At 39.6% G+C, this 17,600-nt stretch overlaps 2 protein-coding genes across 4 annotated transcripts; one reads left to right on the top strand and one right to left on the bottom strand.

Moving 5' to 3' along the window:
- The first annotated feature begins 25 nt into the window (after window positions 1-25).
- Window positions 26-4,593, top strand: LOC135493795 (putative Ras-related protein Rab-33). The gene is made up of 2 exons (XM_064781370.1): window positions 26-450; window positions 2,096-4,593. Exons 1-2 carry the CDS (start codon window positions 211-213, stop codon window positions 2,576-2,578), a joined length of 723 nt encoding a protein of 240 aa, XP_064637440.1. The 5' UTR covers window positions 26-210; the 3' UTR covers window positions 2,579-4,593.
- A 3,432-nt stretch (window positions 4,594-8,025) lies between these two features.
- Window positions 8,026-15,756, bottom strand: LOC135493527 (ras-related protein Rab-30-like). 3 transcript variants are annotated; one of them, XM_064780918.1, is made up of 5 exons: window positions 15,701-15,756; window positions 14,034-14,241; window positions 13,498-13,581; window positions 13,090-13,273; window positions 8,026-12,611 (listed from the first exon to the last, which is right to left on the bottom strand). In XM_064780918.1, the coding sequence occupies exons 2-5, from the start codon at window positions 14,118-14,120 to the stop codon at window positions 12,358-12,360; spliced, it is 609 nt and encodes a 202-aa protein (XP_064636988.1). In that variant the 5' UTR covers window positions 14,121-14,241; window positions 15,701-15,756; the 3' UTR covers window positions 8,026-12,357. The 3 variants fall into 3 exon arrangements, with proteins under 3 accessions (XP_064636988.1, XP_064636986.1, XP_064636989.1); XM_064780916.1 differs by having other exon boundaries at window positions 15,593-15,735; XM_064780919.1 differs by lacking the exon at window positions 15,701-15,756 and adding an exon at window positions 14,357-14,435.
- Window positions 15,757-17,600: the final 1,844 nt, after the last annotated feature.

The raw sequence follows: 17,600 nt of genomic DNA, 5'->3' as shown, positions 1-17,600 counted from the left end.
ATGCATCATAAATTGACGAAAACAAACATGGTGGAAAAAAGTGCAAATGTGTCAAATTTGCACGAATAAAAGTACAATTTTTCACAAATTGCTGGATAAAAATCTGATAACAATTGTGTAGTCTGAAAGACCAAGTACTCAAGCAAACATTCACTGCTTTACTTACCATTTTGCTTACAATCGGAAGGTTTGTGCAGGGTTGAAACCGAGATGGAACGTGAAGATCTTGAAAGCTCTGCCTCTGGCTCCACTGGATCAGGTCAGCATCAGGTTGAAAGACAGCTGGCTCAGAAAAGGATTTTCAAAATCATTGTTATTGGAGACTCCAATGTTGGAAAAACATGTCTGACCTTCAGATTTTGCGGTGGAAGATTTCCAGAGAGGACTGAAGCAACTATTGGCGTTGACTTCAGAGAAAGACAAGTCGATCTTGATGGAGAAATGATAAAGGTAAATTTCACCATTGATTGTTCTCGTTGTGCCTATACAGTAGAACCTCTCTATTAAGGCCACCCTTGGTACTGACAAGTGCTGTCCTTGATCGAGAGGTGTCCTGATTAGAGAGGTCAAATTGAATGGAAACAGCCAATTTGGGACCAAATATAGTGTCCTTAATAATAGAGAGGTTGTCCTTAATAGAGAGGTGTCTGCTAAGGTTCAACTGTATTATATTTTTATCGGTAACTTTTGGCATTGAACACTAAACAGCCATCCCCATCCGACTAGGTGCCAAGGATATCTATAGTCTCTCTGGACTCGATGTCACGATGACAAGGAGACAACTTGTCCTTGGAAACAACTGAACTAAACAATTGACAGATGGGATTATCCCTGGCAAGATAGGATAAGTTTGAGTGATTGATAATATAGGTACAGCGAACAGAAGAACACACGGTATGCAACCACACTGTCTTTTGTTTGCTGTTGGTTGGTTGTTGCCATCAATGGCTGTTGCATGGATATCTATTTAGCGCCTGGTAAGGGGGGGGGTTTGGCTTCCCACCTTGATCTTGGAGCAAACTTGCGGCCGGATGTTGTTGAGGTGCATCGAAGGTCTAAAGGGGTAGGGTCATTTTTAAAGATTTTGGGAATTTTTTTGTATGCCTGGCTTTAATTCAGTCCTTGTGGACATGCTCAAATGAGGTGTTTATCAAAAAGATGTCTTTGAATGAGTACTAGCAGCCTTTTGGTTGAATACATGTACTCGTAGCCTTACATGTTCAAACATCATAGTGGGTTCTAGCTTGCGTTCTCCATTAGTTTTTTTTAGCAATCAAGTAATTTTAAATTGTGTCTGCCTAACTACCAAGTAAGTTACGCGCAGTTTTGTTTCCCGGTAGAGGTTTTTCCTCCAAGAGAGAACCTCCAAGTTGACAAATGCTAAGTAGGTTTGTAGTATTTCAGTTACACTACCATCCTATACCGCTCCAGGGTTCCATGGCCTCCGGGGACTCCTTATTCACTTCACTCTTGTTATCTCATTGTTTATTGATTTTTTGATGGGCTGATACAACACTGATGATTCACATGCTTCACGATGCGGGCTACTTCAAGTATGCAACATCAAGTACATGTAGAGACATGTGGTACACACTCTACTATCTGATCAGAGGCATTCTCCAAGCAGACATGATATTCAAGCATATTCTCTCTGTGCCGGTATACCACTGTAGATTTTACACTGCATTCTTGCAATATGATAGGACAAAAAGCAGCTAGTCATATATCAGTACTCACTTTGGGGATAAAATTACAAAATTAAACAATGGTTGTAACTCACTATTCATATATCAGTACTCACTTTGGGGATAAAATTACAAAATTAAACAATGGTTGTAACTCACTATTCTAACAATGTCTTAAATTTTTGCATCAAGCTATGAGAGCCTTATGATCATGAAATGACAGATTCTCCGCCGTGTTTGTGCTATTGTTTTTACCAACAAGAGCATCAAAAGTACAGTCATCTTGATCAGGTTCAGAAATCTGTTGTACTGGAAATTTTGTAATAAGGTGGACTGATTAGCTGGGAGTGGGAGTCAAAGGCCTGAAAAGAAACGTTGATTTTAATTTTTACTGTCTTTCTCTCCTACAGCTGCAGCTTTGGGACACTGCTGGTCAAGAACGTTTCCGGAAGAGCATGGTGCAACATTACTACCGTAACGTACATGCCGTCGTATTCACGTACGACGTCACCAAATTCCAATCGTTTGAGAATATGCCTCATTGGGTGGAAGAGTGTGACAAACATAACCTCACATCGGACATTCCACGTATTCTAGTAGGAAACAAATGTGACTTGAGGGACAGAGTTGCCGTCAGTACAAACATGGCACAAAAGTTTGCGGACGCACATAACATGCCATTGTTTGAGACATCGGCGAAAGATGACACAGACTGTGACCACGTTGACGCAATATTTCTAACGATAGCTCATAAGTTGAAGAACTCTAAGCCGATGATGCCTCCGGCATGGGCGCGATATGGAAACTTGCCGGCACCAACACAAAATGTGATATCTGTAGGACAGTTAGAGGAGAGTTCAGAAACTGCAGAAAAGGATTCATGTGGTTGTTGAAAGTTGTTAGTGTAGAAAAGTGGTTATGGGTTCTGTCTCAAGAGGGTGTTCATTTCTTTCTTCTGACAGTGTCTGAACCTGTTCCAAAGTTGTTAGAAGCAGGAAATTTGTAGTGTACTACTTGTATGTATAACAACCTTCTATTTTGAATGTGAGGTAAAATACAGCGTGATTTTTCTGAGAAATGGGACATGTATCCAGCTACTTCAAGAAAAGTCCCGGTGCTTTGAAGCTTTTGAGCTGATGTCTCTAAGAAGATGTTGGCCACATGTAGACTAGGGGTGCTTTGAGAGTGACAGTCTTTATAGCGCCGAAATATGATCTGCATTGGTGATTGGTTCAACCAAGAATTGATAAAGATAAATCTTTATTCATTCTTGGTTCAACTGGCCACATGTCATCAAACAGAGGAAATTCTGTGCCGATCTGATTCGATTTTGTAGTTAGTAGCTGCCAGTGTGCACCATACTTTTGGATTCTAGTCAAAGAGTCTTATAAATCTTGTACATGTACAAGCAATTTCAATATAATCATGACTGTTCAGTGGGATTTTTCACTCTTGAGTAAAACCAAGAACATGTATACTGCACTGTATATTATGCACAGAAGTCTTGGTTCTGCTATTGAGTATTATGATGAAAGTCATTTATCTGTTAAATGGGTGATCCAGTATGCTTTTCTCCCAGATTTTTTAACCAAGATGTATCTACTGCACTGTATATAATGCACAGATGTCTTGGTTCTGCTGTGATGATTTATGTGTTGACTGTATGATACAATCATGTCTTTATTGGTCTTAGTCTTACAAGTTGGTTAATAATGGTGACGTAAGCTTAAACAACTCAAATAACCTGTATCACTCCAGAAGAGGGCAGTTGGAAATGTATGAATGAGGCTCAGCTTCTGGTATCTTTTATTCACTTATTGTGTCAGCCAAGGGAAAATTTCTCGAATAGATACTTGCATTCAATTCACCTCTATGATAGCATCGGTAAAAAGGATGATTTAGAGACTAAATCTTGATAAATTGTGCTGATTTTCGCAGTGTTTGTTTATTCATTATACGAAACAGGTACACAAGAATCGTAAAAAATGTCTCTGTTTTCAATATTCATGAATTGTTGCTGCCTGACCTATGAGTAGGACAGCGGGAGTGAGGTCAGGAGCCCAGACAACCTGATACTGGACATACTAACCCAATGGTGGTCATAAAACATATCTTAATGTGGAACATGAAGTATGTGCAAGAGGTAAAGACATACATGTACTTTCTGATCATACAGATGTGAGACTGTTTAATTTTAATGTGGTGCTTGATGTACATGTATTCTATGTGTATTGTAACAACATACCTGGTATTTATGATAGATAGTTGTGGATGTACCCAAACATTCTAATTTCAAATATGGTCTCTACAGGGTGCCTCATGAATAACCCAGCTGAAATCCTTTCAAGTTTATCATAATTCTCCAGACTACGGCTATGCGTGTTGATTTTATGCTTTGGGTCCAGAGCAATATCTTGTCATCTATCTGCTTTCACCGAGAAATCGTAATTTGCTTTCTTAAAGGGACTTTAGGCACCAGCCAGGCGGGTCAGGTTAAGTTGCATGAACTCCCTAAGAGGGTCTATCCTATCTCACAGAACATCGCAAGGAAGTGAAAATGGTCATTACTATATAACACTGATGCAGGGACTAGTGAGGGAATGGTAACTTAAGATTTTTCTCTGGATGCAATTTCTAAATCTGCGGGACCCTCAACATAGAATTGATTATGCAGGGCCTAATGGGATCACAAGACGGGGCAACTCAGGAGTTTGAAATATGTAATGTAGGCCTCCCATAATGAGGGATTGATTGTTTTATATTTTTTTCAGATTTTAAAACATTTTCTTGTGGTAATCATCTTGTTGTTAACATAATTTCTTCCATAGAAGTCACCCACAATTTTTCTTGATAGCTGTGTTATAATAATATGTCAAATCAAGCTCAGCAAACTTTAAAAAGTTAAAAAGTCTGCTGCTGTGCTCACTGCGTTGCCCAAATAGAATGGCTCACCGGGAGTCTGGCAGTTTGTGGATTATCTGTGTCATCAAGAAAACAGTGATGTTCTTTTGGAACTCTTTTGGTTTACTCCATATCTTCGGCCTGGAAAGTACCCTTTAGCTTAAGTTAGACAACGAATATCATATCAGAGGCAAGGAAAACAAAATGCAGAGAACACAGAGTTTTAACAAGGTCTACCCTCAGTCAACCATCCTCAATTGGTTCCTTTAAACAGCGTATCGATGAGACCTCTTGACAAACATCAATTTTCATTCAACAGATATTTTGCTGTCTCACCAGATGGCCAAGCATGTCCATTGCTGTAAGAGCAAGTTAAATTTACTCTTACAGCAATGGACTTGCTTTGTCATGACGAACATCGGCTAAATTCTGAAGTGTTTCTCAGGCCAAGTAACAACAGGCTCACCAAAACTATACCACAATACACAATAAAAAGACATGCTCCTTGACAAAAAGATATTTTTCTTGACAAAACATTTAATTGGGAAGCCCTTTATAATATGGCATTGACATCTCCATATATAAACATAGTATCATGTGCCTGCAGATCTCTCCTAAGAAATGAAGGCTTGTACCTGTCCTGCTATCACACCTCATGAGGAAACAACCTTATTCGAAGTCAAGTCAATTTGGCCCTTCGTTATCTACCAACCAGGTCAGTTACTCCTTATTTCACATGGCACTGCCACCACCAAAATGGGAATTATTTCTGTAGTTTTCAACCAAATTTCGCAAAACAAGGTTTGAGTTAAAAGATGACTTTCTTTGCAACATAGATATTCCAATGCATTGATCACTTATGTTGATCAAAGACTGCAAAATTGCATTATTATGCCAGCATATGAACCTTCCACACGACCAATGCACTGTGCGAGTTAAGAACTTATGATTTCACAGAATATCATTCACTGTAATGGGCATCAACAATAAATACCATTTTGGCCACGACAGTGCCTTGAGGAGAAGTGGTTGACAGTTGATAATGAAGAAAAGACAAATTGACCAATACTGTGTACACAACCGAATACTGGGTACACAACAATTTATTAACATCCATCTTCTAAAACTATCAATTGATTTGTATAACCCAAAGCATGGGTGATCGAAGTTCACAGAGACATGAATTTCTAAACAAAAATATGGACAAAACACTCATAACACACATCAAAGATATATCATACGACTGATAACTGATGTTATTGTGACCGGCATTCTGCATTTTGTTTTCCTTGCCTCTGATATGATATTCGTTGTCTAACTTAAGCTAAAGGGTACTTTCCAGGCCGAAGATATGCAATAAGAAGGTGGTAATAATTCTATAATGAGCTGCATATTAGCTTCTATCTATTCGTCAAATAAACACTTATCTTACATATCATAATTTGGTTGATTTCTGTGTCATATCTATGAATTCGAAATTGTGTCAACATGGACAAAAAGGTTTGGGCAAATCTCGCTTGAATCATCTCATACTGGAGGTGTTGGTGTCTCATCTGGAAGTGGTGGTGACAGTGTCTTATTTGAACTGGAGCTGACAGTGCCTCATCTGGAAGTGGTGGTGACAATATGAATAAAGACTAGCGAATGCTTTTACTTCAATTTTGTACAGAAAGGCCTAGTGTAAATGTATGCGGAGTTTTAGAAAAAAGCATTTGCTCGTCTTAATTCATATCACCCCATTGTCTTACTTGAACTGGAGATGACAGTGTCTCATCTGGAAGTGGAGGAGACAGTGTCTTATTTGAACTGGAGATGACAGTGCCTCATCTGGAAGTGGTGGTGACATTGTCTTACTTGAACTGGAGATGACAGTGTCTCATCTGGAAGTGGAGGAGACATTGTCTTACTTGAACTGGAGATGACAGTGTCTCATTTGGAAGTGGATGAGACATTGTCTTATACTTGAACTGGAGATGACAGTGTCTCATTTGGAAGTGGAGGAGACATTGTCTTACTTGAACTGGAGATGACAGTGTCTCATCTGGAAGTGGTGGTGACATTGTCTTACTTGAACTGGAGGTGATAGTGCCTCATCTGGAAGTGGTGGTGACATTGTCTTACTTGGAGATGATAGTGTCTCATCTGGAAGTAGTGGTGACATTGTCTTACTTGAACTGGAGATGATAGTGTCTCATCTGGAAGTAGTGGTGACATTGTCTTACTTGAACTGGAGATGATAGTGTCTCATCTGGAAGTAGTGGTGACATTGTCTTACTTGAACTGGAGATGACAGTGTCTCATTTGGAAGTGGAGGAGACATTGTCTTATACTTGAACTGGAGATGACAGTGTCTCATTTGGAAGTGGAGGAGACATTGTCTTACTTGAACTGGAGATGACAGTGTCTCATCTGGAAGTGGTGGTGACATTGTCTTACTTGAACTGGAGGTGATAGTGCCTCATCTGGAAGTGGTGGTGACATTGTCTTACTTGGAGATGATAGTGTCTCATCTGGAAGTAGTGGTGACATTGTCTTACTTGAACTGGAGATGATAGTGTCTCATCTGGAAGTAGTGGTGACATTGTCTTACTTGAACTGGAGATGACAGTGTCTCATCTGGAAGTGGTGGTGACATTGTCTTACTTGAACTGGAGATGATAGTGTCTCATCTGGAAGTGGTGGTGACATTGTCTTACTTGAACTGGAGATGACAGTGTCTCATCTGTAAGTGGAGGTGACAGTGTCTCATTTGGATATGGAGGTGACATTAGCTTTATACTTGAACTCGAGGTGACAGTGTCTCATCTGGAACTGCTGGTGACATTGTCTCATTAAACTGGAGGAGATGATGCCTCATCTACAACTGGGGATTACAACACCACATCTTGAACTTGAGGTGACAAGTGTTCGTACAACTGCTCATGCATCATCAGTTTTATTAAAATGTCCTTTGATAGATAGCTGTTGAGTTGTCCACTGTTTTGTGATTATCTCTTATTAGTTAATATTGCTTGGTCTCACAAGCAAAATCAATAGTTTGTTTGGATAATAATTACTTCCAGCAGATATATCAAAGCACACTCCCATTGTCAATATGTGATTGCACCAAGTGTCTAGATGAGCGGTGGCCAATATCAAAGGCTATTGCAGGAATGTGGACAAACCATCTTCGAATTTGCAGCTCATCAAGCTTCTGATACACTCCAGACATGATGAACTGGTACAATATGGACTTTGTATACTCCAGACTTGTCCCCTTTGTGACAGGTCTTCTCCGAGGCCACATGCAGCTGCCTGGAGATCCTAGCTACTGTGGTAAAACTTCGGTTGGCATCTTGTAGGAGAATAGCTGCTGAAGACTAGCCTGCTGCAGTCAGCGAATAAGGGCATTCTGACCAGAATTACTGAATAAATTGAAGAGATTTTAGTTTTATCTGACCAGCTTTATCACGTATTTCCTTATACATATATAAGCAACAATAATACAATTCGGCATACAGAAGACTTGCATCAACATGCTACCACGACACGGGCAACACATCAGGCATAAAAGGACACAAAATTCAACAATACAAATCTTTTAAATAACCCGAAGGACAGAATTCGCAAAGAGCGTTTAAGCCGAAAGTGCATTTTATGGAAAGACTGATTCAGGGCTGATATACCGTATGCTGAAACATACATTGAGGCCCTGAATCAGCCTATTCAGTATTCGATGAAGGCTGTTTACACCTTTTGGAATTTGGTCCAGACTTGTCCAAGTAGAGACCAATCAGAAGACAACGGCTTTAGATGACAACTTGTAAACCCCAGAACGGAAATATAAATGACATCAGCTTGTACTTAATTAAGGCCACTGACCAAACATCATGCAGTAGTGAGTATCGTATAGCAATAACAGCCAAATAGCCCAGTACAAATACAAGGGTAAAGCTTCAGAAGTTCTGTTCATAAAACAATTGAACATCTCAGGCAATTATGCAATAGTAAAGCTTTGATTCCATAACAGCAGGAAACCCGGTGGTTTCCCACATCCCACAACTCCATTCTCTTCTCTTTTAACCCTTTATGAAAGATACAGAAATCATAAGACATCACAAAAATAATGTATAATAACAATGAAATAGAGATCTTCCGCCTAGAATCTTGTACAATGAAAAGATCTAGAATATATATTTATATATATATATGACCACATTGATCCTGACCATGTGTGTCTAGCAAGACAATGAAAACAAACAAACCAGAGGATAGAATAACAAACAAATCAAAACTGCTGTAAATGCATCCTAACAAAAACTTTTCTAATTGCCATTGCCAATCTGTCTCTTTCCAGATGAGGGTCTTCTGGGTAGTATCCCCAGTCAGGAAAAGCACCATATTTATTTACCGGATGAATTCGGAATCCAGAGCACGGTAGACAACAATCGTGGCTGCAATATATCAGTTGGTGGGTGATATCATATTGTCATCTCATGACTTTGAAACGCTGAAATCCAAATAATGATAAAACTGGCAGTCAAAATAAAAGAAGATACAATGCATAGTGTATATTGACAAATAATTACACATAGACGCGTTCATTCGATGCATAAAGCTACTTTGGGCCGTGGAAGCTTTTTCAAGTTTTTGTATTTTATTATTAGCTGCATGTATAAGAAGTATAATTTTTGTTATCATGAATGCACGGTGTGTTCACAACTCATTTTCAAAACAACTGAAGCCAAATATGTTTCAGATTGTCTTGTTTTCAATAAAACTCTGATGAAGGCCAGTGACAATGTAGCTTTTTACAAAGAAACAGTGGGTATTTTCTTATAAAACTGTTCACATTTATAATTATCAACCACAGATATTGTTCCAACACAGCGATAAAATTAACACATTATGGTATTAGTCGACTGACCTATGATGATAATACTACACAGCATTTCCCACTCTCTGAACATTTATACAACTTCATAAACAATGCCAAATTGATACATTGCACTTTTCTAGATAATGATGCAATTTTATGTACAGTCATAAAAAGCATTATACAAACATTTCAAGTAAAACACTGCATGCGGATTTACTGAAATCAGAATAAGACGTCAAGATGCAGCAAGCAGAAATCTAACTCAGCTAACTTCAGAGAATTACGTCCGATCAGAAACTAATAGTGAGTTTCTGGTTTAGATGGAAGCTGGAGCAGACTAAAACACATAACTGGAGGAATTCCATGGTGGAAATATTCCAGTAAAAGGTGTCTCCAAAAACGTTGTACTTGGTCCCCTTTTACATTGAGCAATGGCAATTAACTGGACGATGAGCTGCATGCCAGTGACTAAAACTTTTTTTGATTTTACTGTGAAGTATTTGATTTTATTCGGATGCATACTGAGAGAGAGGCATATATTTTCTTTGAGACACTGCCTACCAATGCCTGCAAGTTCTAATTACACAGAAGTTCACATCCATAATGCAGTAGACTCATTGTTTGCAAATCTAAAGAACTTACGAGTATAGACCATCATATCAGATGAGCATATTCCAAGTTCCAAATTGTTATGAACACAGCACTATAAAATGAGTCCACTCGTACCCAGCGGTCAGCCGAGCAACCAAACAAAATTCCTCTGAAGAAAGCTAAACTAGAACTATGTCTACCTGCAATAATAGTGCAGCAAGTAGTGATTCACATTATCCACTTAGAAAGAATCACGACGCATCACCACTCAATATTCTACACCAAGTTGAAAGATAACCAAGCCTACTTTATAACGAAGCTACACTTTTATCAACACTAGTTTTCATAAACATTTGGACAAGAACAATGCAAAAAATTTCCATTGAACTTACAATCGGTCATTCCTCTTGTGATTGGGAGGTCAATCCCTCTCAAAGGGTCACTCAATATCATTTATAGAGCTGATGATGTCCACACTGAGACTTTTGAAGAAAGCTTTGCTCATAAATTGATATTTTTAGTATTTCAAACTACTACTTAGAATTAATTTTAAACTAAACCACACGGCATTTGATATAATTGCACACATCAGCCACATGTGTTGCATCTGTAAAGCACTTTTAAAATTCAAGGTCAAATTTTTGCATTTCCCATGTCACACTGAATAATATTAACATCTACATACATGTATGAACATCTAGCTATGACAATCACTGATACAGCATCATAATTGGCACACGTATTGCTAAGATTGGTGACCAATGTGACCACGACAAATAGGAATCACCTGAATGAAAGACCAACACGCCATGCTTAAAATGATTTTTGAAATGATTTTTTCGTGTATCACAAAAATAAGGAGGGTGGGACAATAACCAGATAATTTAACACACTTCTCAACAAAAAATAGTGGTACCCGACCAACTTATCAACAAGTGCAACAGGAAGACTTGGGCTGTGAGGCATGGTAATTTGGTGAATTGAATAATCTGCTAAGGATTATCGTTATTTTTTCGACAGTTATTAGATTTTTGACAAGGCATGCAAAACAACAGTGCCAACACCCTAGCTCTTTAAAATTGTAGTAATTTACTGAGTATTACGATAGGAATGATCTATCAAATAAGAAAATATTGACAATGTTTTAGACAAGCACAAAAACAGTGAAATCCTTGAATATTAACGATAACACACAGTGCATGGTGTACGTTTTTTGTGAACTGGTAAGTGTATAAAAGACACACGAAAGATTTGGCATCATTTTTATCTATTTTAGAATTAGTCACAGCCAACAACGAATTGGTTAAGCCTGGACAAATGGGATTGAAATACCGCTACATTAAAATCAGGTTAAAGTTAAAATTATTTCTCACAGTAAGGCTACTTTTGAAACCGTTTCAAAGCAAACATCATGACACAAATAACGAAAATTGGTGGGTCTAGTATAGTGCTTCAACAAAGCCGACACGAGTAAGCCCAAATTTAACAGGGACAGCACATCTTCTGTAGAAGTGAAGAACTGAAATGCAAGGTTTATATGAATACTCAATTGGCTATGTATGATTTCGACTAGTTTGAAATGTATCAGTTGAGAATTTCGAATACACATTCAGCATATTCCATTTTTACATGCACCCACATTAACCCTTATAACCTCAACCTGGAAGTACACAAAGCTGATCGCAAAAACTCCATAACTCTCAGTCACAACATATCCATTGAAATTGCACGGCCCGAGAACACTATTGCAACACAATCATACTTCACACCAACTGAATTTATAAAAAAAAGAAAACCACACACATTCATTCACAGAATGACAATCATAGAGAAGGTTTTGTTCAACATGACCACATCACATCCTGAAACCATTTGCCTTTTTTTCTGTTTCAGACTCCCTATTTTTTTCTAATTGGGTCATCAAAAGTGCACACAGCCTTTTTCATGCCCTCAGTCTCAATTTGGGCTAAAATAATGCAGAACGAATGAAGCCTGGTAGCTACTACGCCTCCTCATTGAATTTGGTTTGTCAAATGTTACCTCATGCCCAAAAGTGTCAAAACATCACAACATCAATCTGCCAGTCACAAATCCACACATGTCACATCAAGACTGGGAGAGTTAGAAATTGGATAAGTATGAATACTGAACTGAGCTAAATTGGAATTTCAACTACTGAAGCAGGTTTTTTTATTACAATAACATCAACAGTGATTCAAAATCCAGTTTGTTTTCTTTCTTGAATAAGGTGAATTTGCAGATGTGATGCAGCCAGGTAGAAACTTCATCTCGAAACTGATGATATGTAAACAAGCCACAACTTTATATCTTGCAGCAAGTAGTGAAGCTACTAGGTGGCGCAGTGGCTCCTGCGGTCAGTTCCGTTTCATATCGTGGTCGTATGTCATTTTCTCGAGCTTGTTGCGCAAGTTCTTTAGCAATCTCCATAAATAAACGTTCAACATTATCCGCCTCTTTTGCCGAGGTTTCCAGAAAACGCATCCCATAACGTCTCGCGAATTCTTCGGCAATGTGCACAGGAATTTCTCGTTGGTTTACACGATCCGTCTTGTTACCTGGAAGAAAAGTGTGTGAAATTCAGGCATAAGAACACAAACAAATCTATTTCAGCATTTGTTTTATCTAATCGTACTAGATTATTCTTTGATTTGGTCTTCATTATCATCAACATCATTCGTCTTGCCAAGGATAGAGATTCTCTTACATGTAGTAAAAAGATAAGTTGTGTCCAGCACACCAATTTCTAGTTGTACACACTTTCTGCAACAACAAAGTCCGCTTTTCCCCGAGAGTTCTGTGACCACGCCCCGAGTTTTGTGATCACGGTGGTGTCCCTTGTCCAGTATTCCTCGTATTAGGAAGCAGGTCTGAAGCACATGAGCTGGAGTCACCTTGTGCTTCCTTACACTCAAATCGAGCAGATTCTCGTAAGCCTATTCTGTTAAGGTGTTTCTTAAAGAAGGTGGCAGTGCACAGTTCATAGTCAGCAGAGTTTCACCTTGTGCTTCCTAGGATTTGATCAAATGTACTCACCAACTAGATATGTCAATACTTTCGTGCTAGCGTACATGTCAATTTCACTCAACCACTGAGGAAGACAATCAAAAGAAGGCTGGCAGCTGATGTCATACACTAATATTAATGCATTCGCTGACTTGTAGTAACTCTGTGTGATCGAACGAAAACGTTCCTGACCAGCAGTATCCCAGATCTGAAGCTGAAAATGGACGAAAACAAAACTTTAGAAACATTTCCTTTTATAATTAGCAACAAATACGTCGAATCATGGCCGTCAAAATGTGGCACATAAGTGACATGGGTGATGTGGTCCATTTGGTTTACGAAGTCAACAGCTAACTCGCTCATTGTACAAATCAATTTCTGCCTTTGATTGACTTTCATCAAACAATTCAAACATCTAGAATACATCAGCACAAGTACCTTAACTCTATCGCCATCTACTTCAACAGTTTTGATCATGAAATCTACTCCTATCGTAGCACCCTGACCCGGTGGGAATAAACCCTGAAACGAAATGATAGAAGACTGTCAGCCTCATACAAAGAATTTAGTTCAGAAGATAAGACGATTTCATTGCTATCTCCTTACTAGGCCTTAGTATGACAAACAGGGATGCAGGCCCATAGCTTTTGGCCTCCATCAGTCATGTACATCGTCCAAAATCTGCATGAAAAATATGTTTTTGAGTTAGCCCTTGGGGAAGCCCCCCTGCACCCTTCTACATTTGTAGCTACAGTCCTTGGGTTTCAAGACTTCTCAGAGAAGGCCAGGCACTGGTATATTATTTCACTCACACTTTGGGCAAAATTGCGCAAAATTAATTTGAAAGTGGAACAAACCAACTGGCACAACATGATCTGGATGTGTTTTGTTCCTGCCACAGTGCTCCTGGATGTGGCTTCACACTCACAGACTGACATGAAACCCAGGGGGAACAAAATTAAGTCATAATTTACCTGTGTAAATCTTCTCACTAAACAAGTCTTTCCAACTCCTGCATTTCCAACCAGGACAACCTTGAACAAGTATTTATAATCCTCCATTCTGAAGAAGTTCTTGTTTCCGAACTATGAGTCTTTAATGAGTAATTGAAGAAGCCCTTTTTGAGGGTCACAGCAGAAAGACGGGCGTAATTATTGAATAGTTGAGCAAAGTCATCACCACCTGCAAAATAGATTTCAGATAGATATAAGCTAGTTGTAATGTACAACAAACCGCCAAATTTTCGAGGCATGACATCTGCAATGTCGATACCTGTCAAAAGAAACATTTTTTTCACCTTCTACATCCCACTGAAATTGAACGAGTCACCACATAAAACTGTCTCCTCCAACAAGTGGGTAAACGATGACAATATGCCACATCACATGCATGATCTCCTATCAGTACAATTCCCCTCACTCAGTATGGAGTATAATTAGAAACTTGTCAACCTAGAAACCTACTTTCTAGTTCACATTCGTCTGGCATCCAGCCAAATAAGATTGAAAATAAAAAACACATAACAATGGTTATCTTGAATAGCACTTCGAAAGATTTAACTTGTAACACAGTAGAAGGAAGATCATGTGCCCAGAGTGGGAAACCAAATAACTTTCCAGATCATGATATACTGCACAATGGCTAATGCAAGTCAGCTGACGAATAAAATGGGGTAGCCTATGTTTTATAAGAAGAAGACAAACAGATTAAGAGATAGGACAGTTGCATAGTTCACACAAGAATACTTTTTCCAAACTATGAACAGGCTCAGACTTGGGAAGAAGTTTCCCACTTCTTCTTCTTCAGCTTTCCCACTGCCCTGATGTGTTATTTTCCAGCTGCTATTCCTCCTCAAAGGGCGAGATGAGCATTATTCACCCAGCAGGCCAGGCAGATCCAGGATTTCAAGAAGGGGGCCCCTGAGCTTTTCAGCTTTGGCTTGGACTATGACGCATTCACAGAGTCCTGTCTGATATTTTGAAGAAGTTTTTTTGGGCGCTGACCACCAGACCTCAAAGGGCCACAGCCACAGGTGTTATATTTTACTACGCCAAGCAGCCAAATTAGCAATGGAGACCGGAAAACTTAAGGTAAGTTTCGGTTTGCACAACACAGGCACAGCGCCAGAGGCTTGTGACAGTCATTGACATTGACATTGACTGTTGACCAAGCTGAATTTACGCCCTCTGTCTCAGATGTGTTCCGAATATCCGTCGCCAGCCTATATGCGGATCTGTTCTGTTTGTGGGCCCTGGACCTTGTTGTTTGGGCCCTGGACCTTGTTGTTTGTTTTTGACGAAAAGGTCCATTATTTACAGCAGCAAGTGCACCACTGCCACACTCTCTATACACACTACACAGTACATGATCACTGATGCATGTCTGGCATGCAGTGCATAAGTGCATATCATATAGACATCCAAATGTAGGCCTACACAGGACAGCAAGCTGAAAAGTGAGAGTAGCAAAGAGATGAAGACTCAAGTCAAGAGTTATCAGTTAGTTAGGCTATAGTTGTTCTCTCTTCTTTTACCATGTTTTTAACAAACCAGCAAGCAACTACCAATCGGCACACACATCAGAATTGACGTTTGGGCTATGATGATTGCACTAATCATCTATTTCACTGTACCAGACTTGCCTACTATTGATGATGCGATAGTAATTTTTGATGGCAATTAGCCTTTTCTAGCGAATTGTTACATCCTCGATGTACACTTCGAGGGATGTCGGAGTTCTTTCTACAAATAACAGGTGACGCCACCATCAGTTCATTACGTGGGAAATACGAATTAGCCTCGCTACTTCGTCCCCAAAAATGCTGTCCTCACTCAAGGCGAATCAGGTCCCTTGTCTTCCTGGATGAGATAATACTGGTATTCCACTTGCGGACAAAATCAGCTTTATAATCTTACCTCGATGTCGATAGGCCTATAGCTCGCCATGTTGCCAGAGAGTGTACCAAGTCTTTGCTGGATGTGCCATACCGCCCCTTCACTATGCATACTCTGTCTGATCTAGATGTGTACTCTCGCCCAACGTAGTGCACCATGTTTCTTACAGGGTGGACCTTGTCTTCACCCTTAGGAAAAATGTGTCTCATTTTCACATGGTGAATACCTGATCATTTTCAGAAAGGGATTGCATGAAATCAAACCACCAGACCTGAAGAGACAGCAGATAGTGCAACAACCATACCATAACATGCTGTCACAACCAGACCTGATAGTACAGCATATGCTGTCACAACCAGACCTGACAAGATTGCAGATGCTGCCACAACCAGACCTTGATCATGAAAATCGGAGAGATTTGTATGTGTCAAATTGACCAATTTATGTATGTTAGTCACACACTCTCCGAAGACAGTCACAACCCTGGAGTAGACACTATAAATTGTATTTTGCTTCATCATTACATGACCGGAGACTGACCCACAGATTACCAGCTCAAAGTCAGCAAGTAGGATTTGATATATAGAACAGTCAACACTCAGCATAAGAACATGGTAGATCGAATTTCTCCGTCCCATCCTAGAATAGTGCAATGTAGATTCACGAGTGTCTCCGAGCATCTCCGAATGATGGGGGTGTATTCTGAACTCAGTCAGGTCGAGAGTGTAGGAATGAGATGTAATCCTTTATTGGCAGAGCACTGTCGCAATCAACTGGGGTTTCAGCTGGGACAAGTATAGCGGCCTACTTAGAGTACACTCTACAGTCTTTATTAATTTTCCTCATACTTTTTTGGGCTCTGTGGTAGGCTACTTACTTTCTCTGATTGACTATGTCCTAAAACTTCCCTCAAAGACATGGTTTATTAGCTGTGACACTACCGCAGCTCTTACAAGCTCCTACCTATAGTCCCCCTTTAAGAAACCCTTTTCAAAACCTAAGTCCGTAATTGTTCACCATTTGAACTGCACATGTACGTATGTTTATGATTTAATTTCCCGCGAAATCTCAAACATCACATGTCCTGCTAACGCGGATTGGATAACTCTCCGGATGCTTGCATCCTCTTGCAAAACAGGGCCTACAAAACGACTTCTACTTCTCCTGACGCAGTAAGTATGTATCGAGTGAAACGGCCAGATGTTGTCAGGATGAGTCTTCGGAAGATTTGAGATTACATTTATTTAAAAAAAAGGATGCCCCTCCGTAGGATTTGTTACTTTTAAAGTGGGACTAAAGGCTAGTTTGGCCATTATCAAGTGACGAGTCTACCGTCACTAGTACACACATTAAAGGCCTTGGTCATGTCGGACTCGACACTTAACATATTCCTCCTACAAGCGTGAATCATTTCGACGTACTGTGAGATATGAGAGACCCCTATTGGCGACTTTGTGTAACTTTATCTTGCCTGCCTAGCTGCTGCCTATATTGTCCCTTTAAAGAAGGGGACCTGGGTGGGGGGGGGGGGGGGGTGCAGCGGCCCATACTCGGTGATAAACCCATATGTGATCATCTAGATCATCGGAGAGATAATGATTCATACTGGTGATAAACAATTCACTGCAATGGGAACTCAAGTTAATG

Source organism: Lineus longissimus, chromosome 9, assembly GCF_910592395.1.
Source record: "Lineus longissimus chromosome 9, tnLinLong1.2, whole genome shotgun sequence".
NCBI lineage: Eukaryota > Metazoa > Nemertea > Pilidiophora > Heteronemertea > Lineidae > Lineus > Lineus longissimus.
This window is presented reverse-complemented; position numbering and strand designations above follow the sequence as displayed.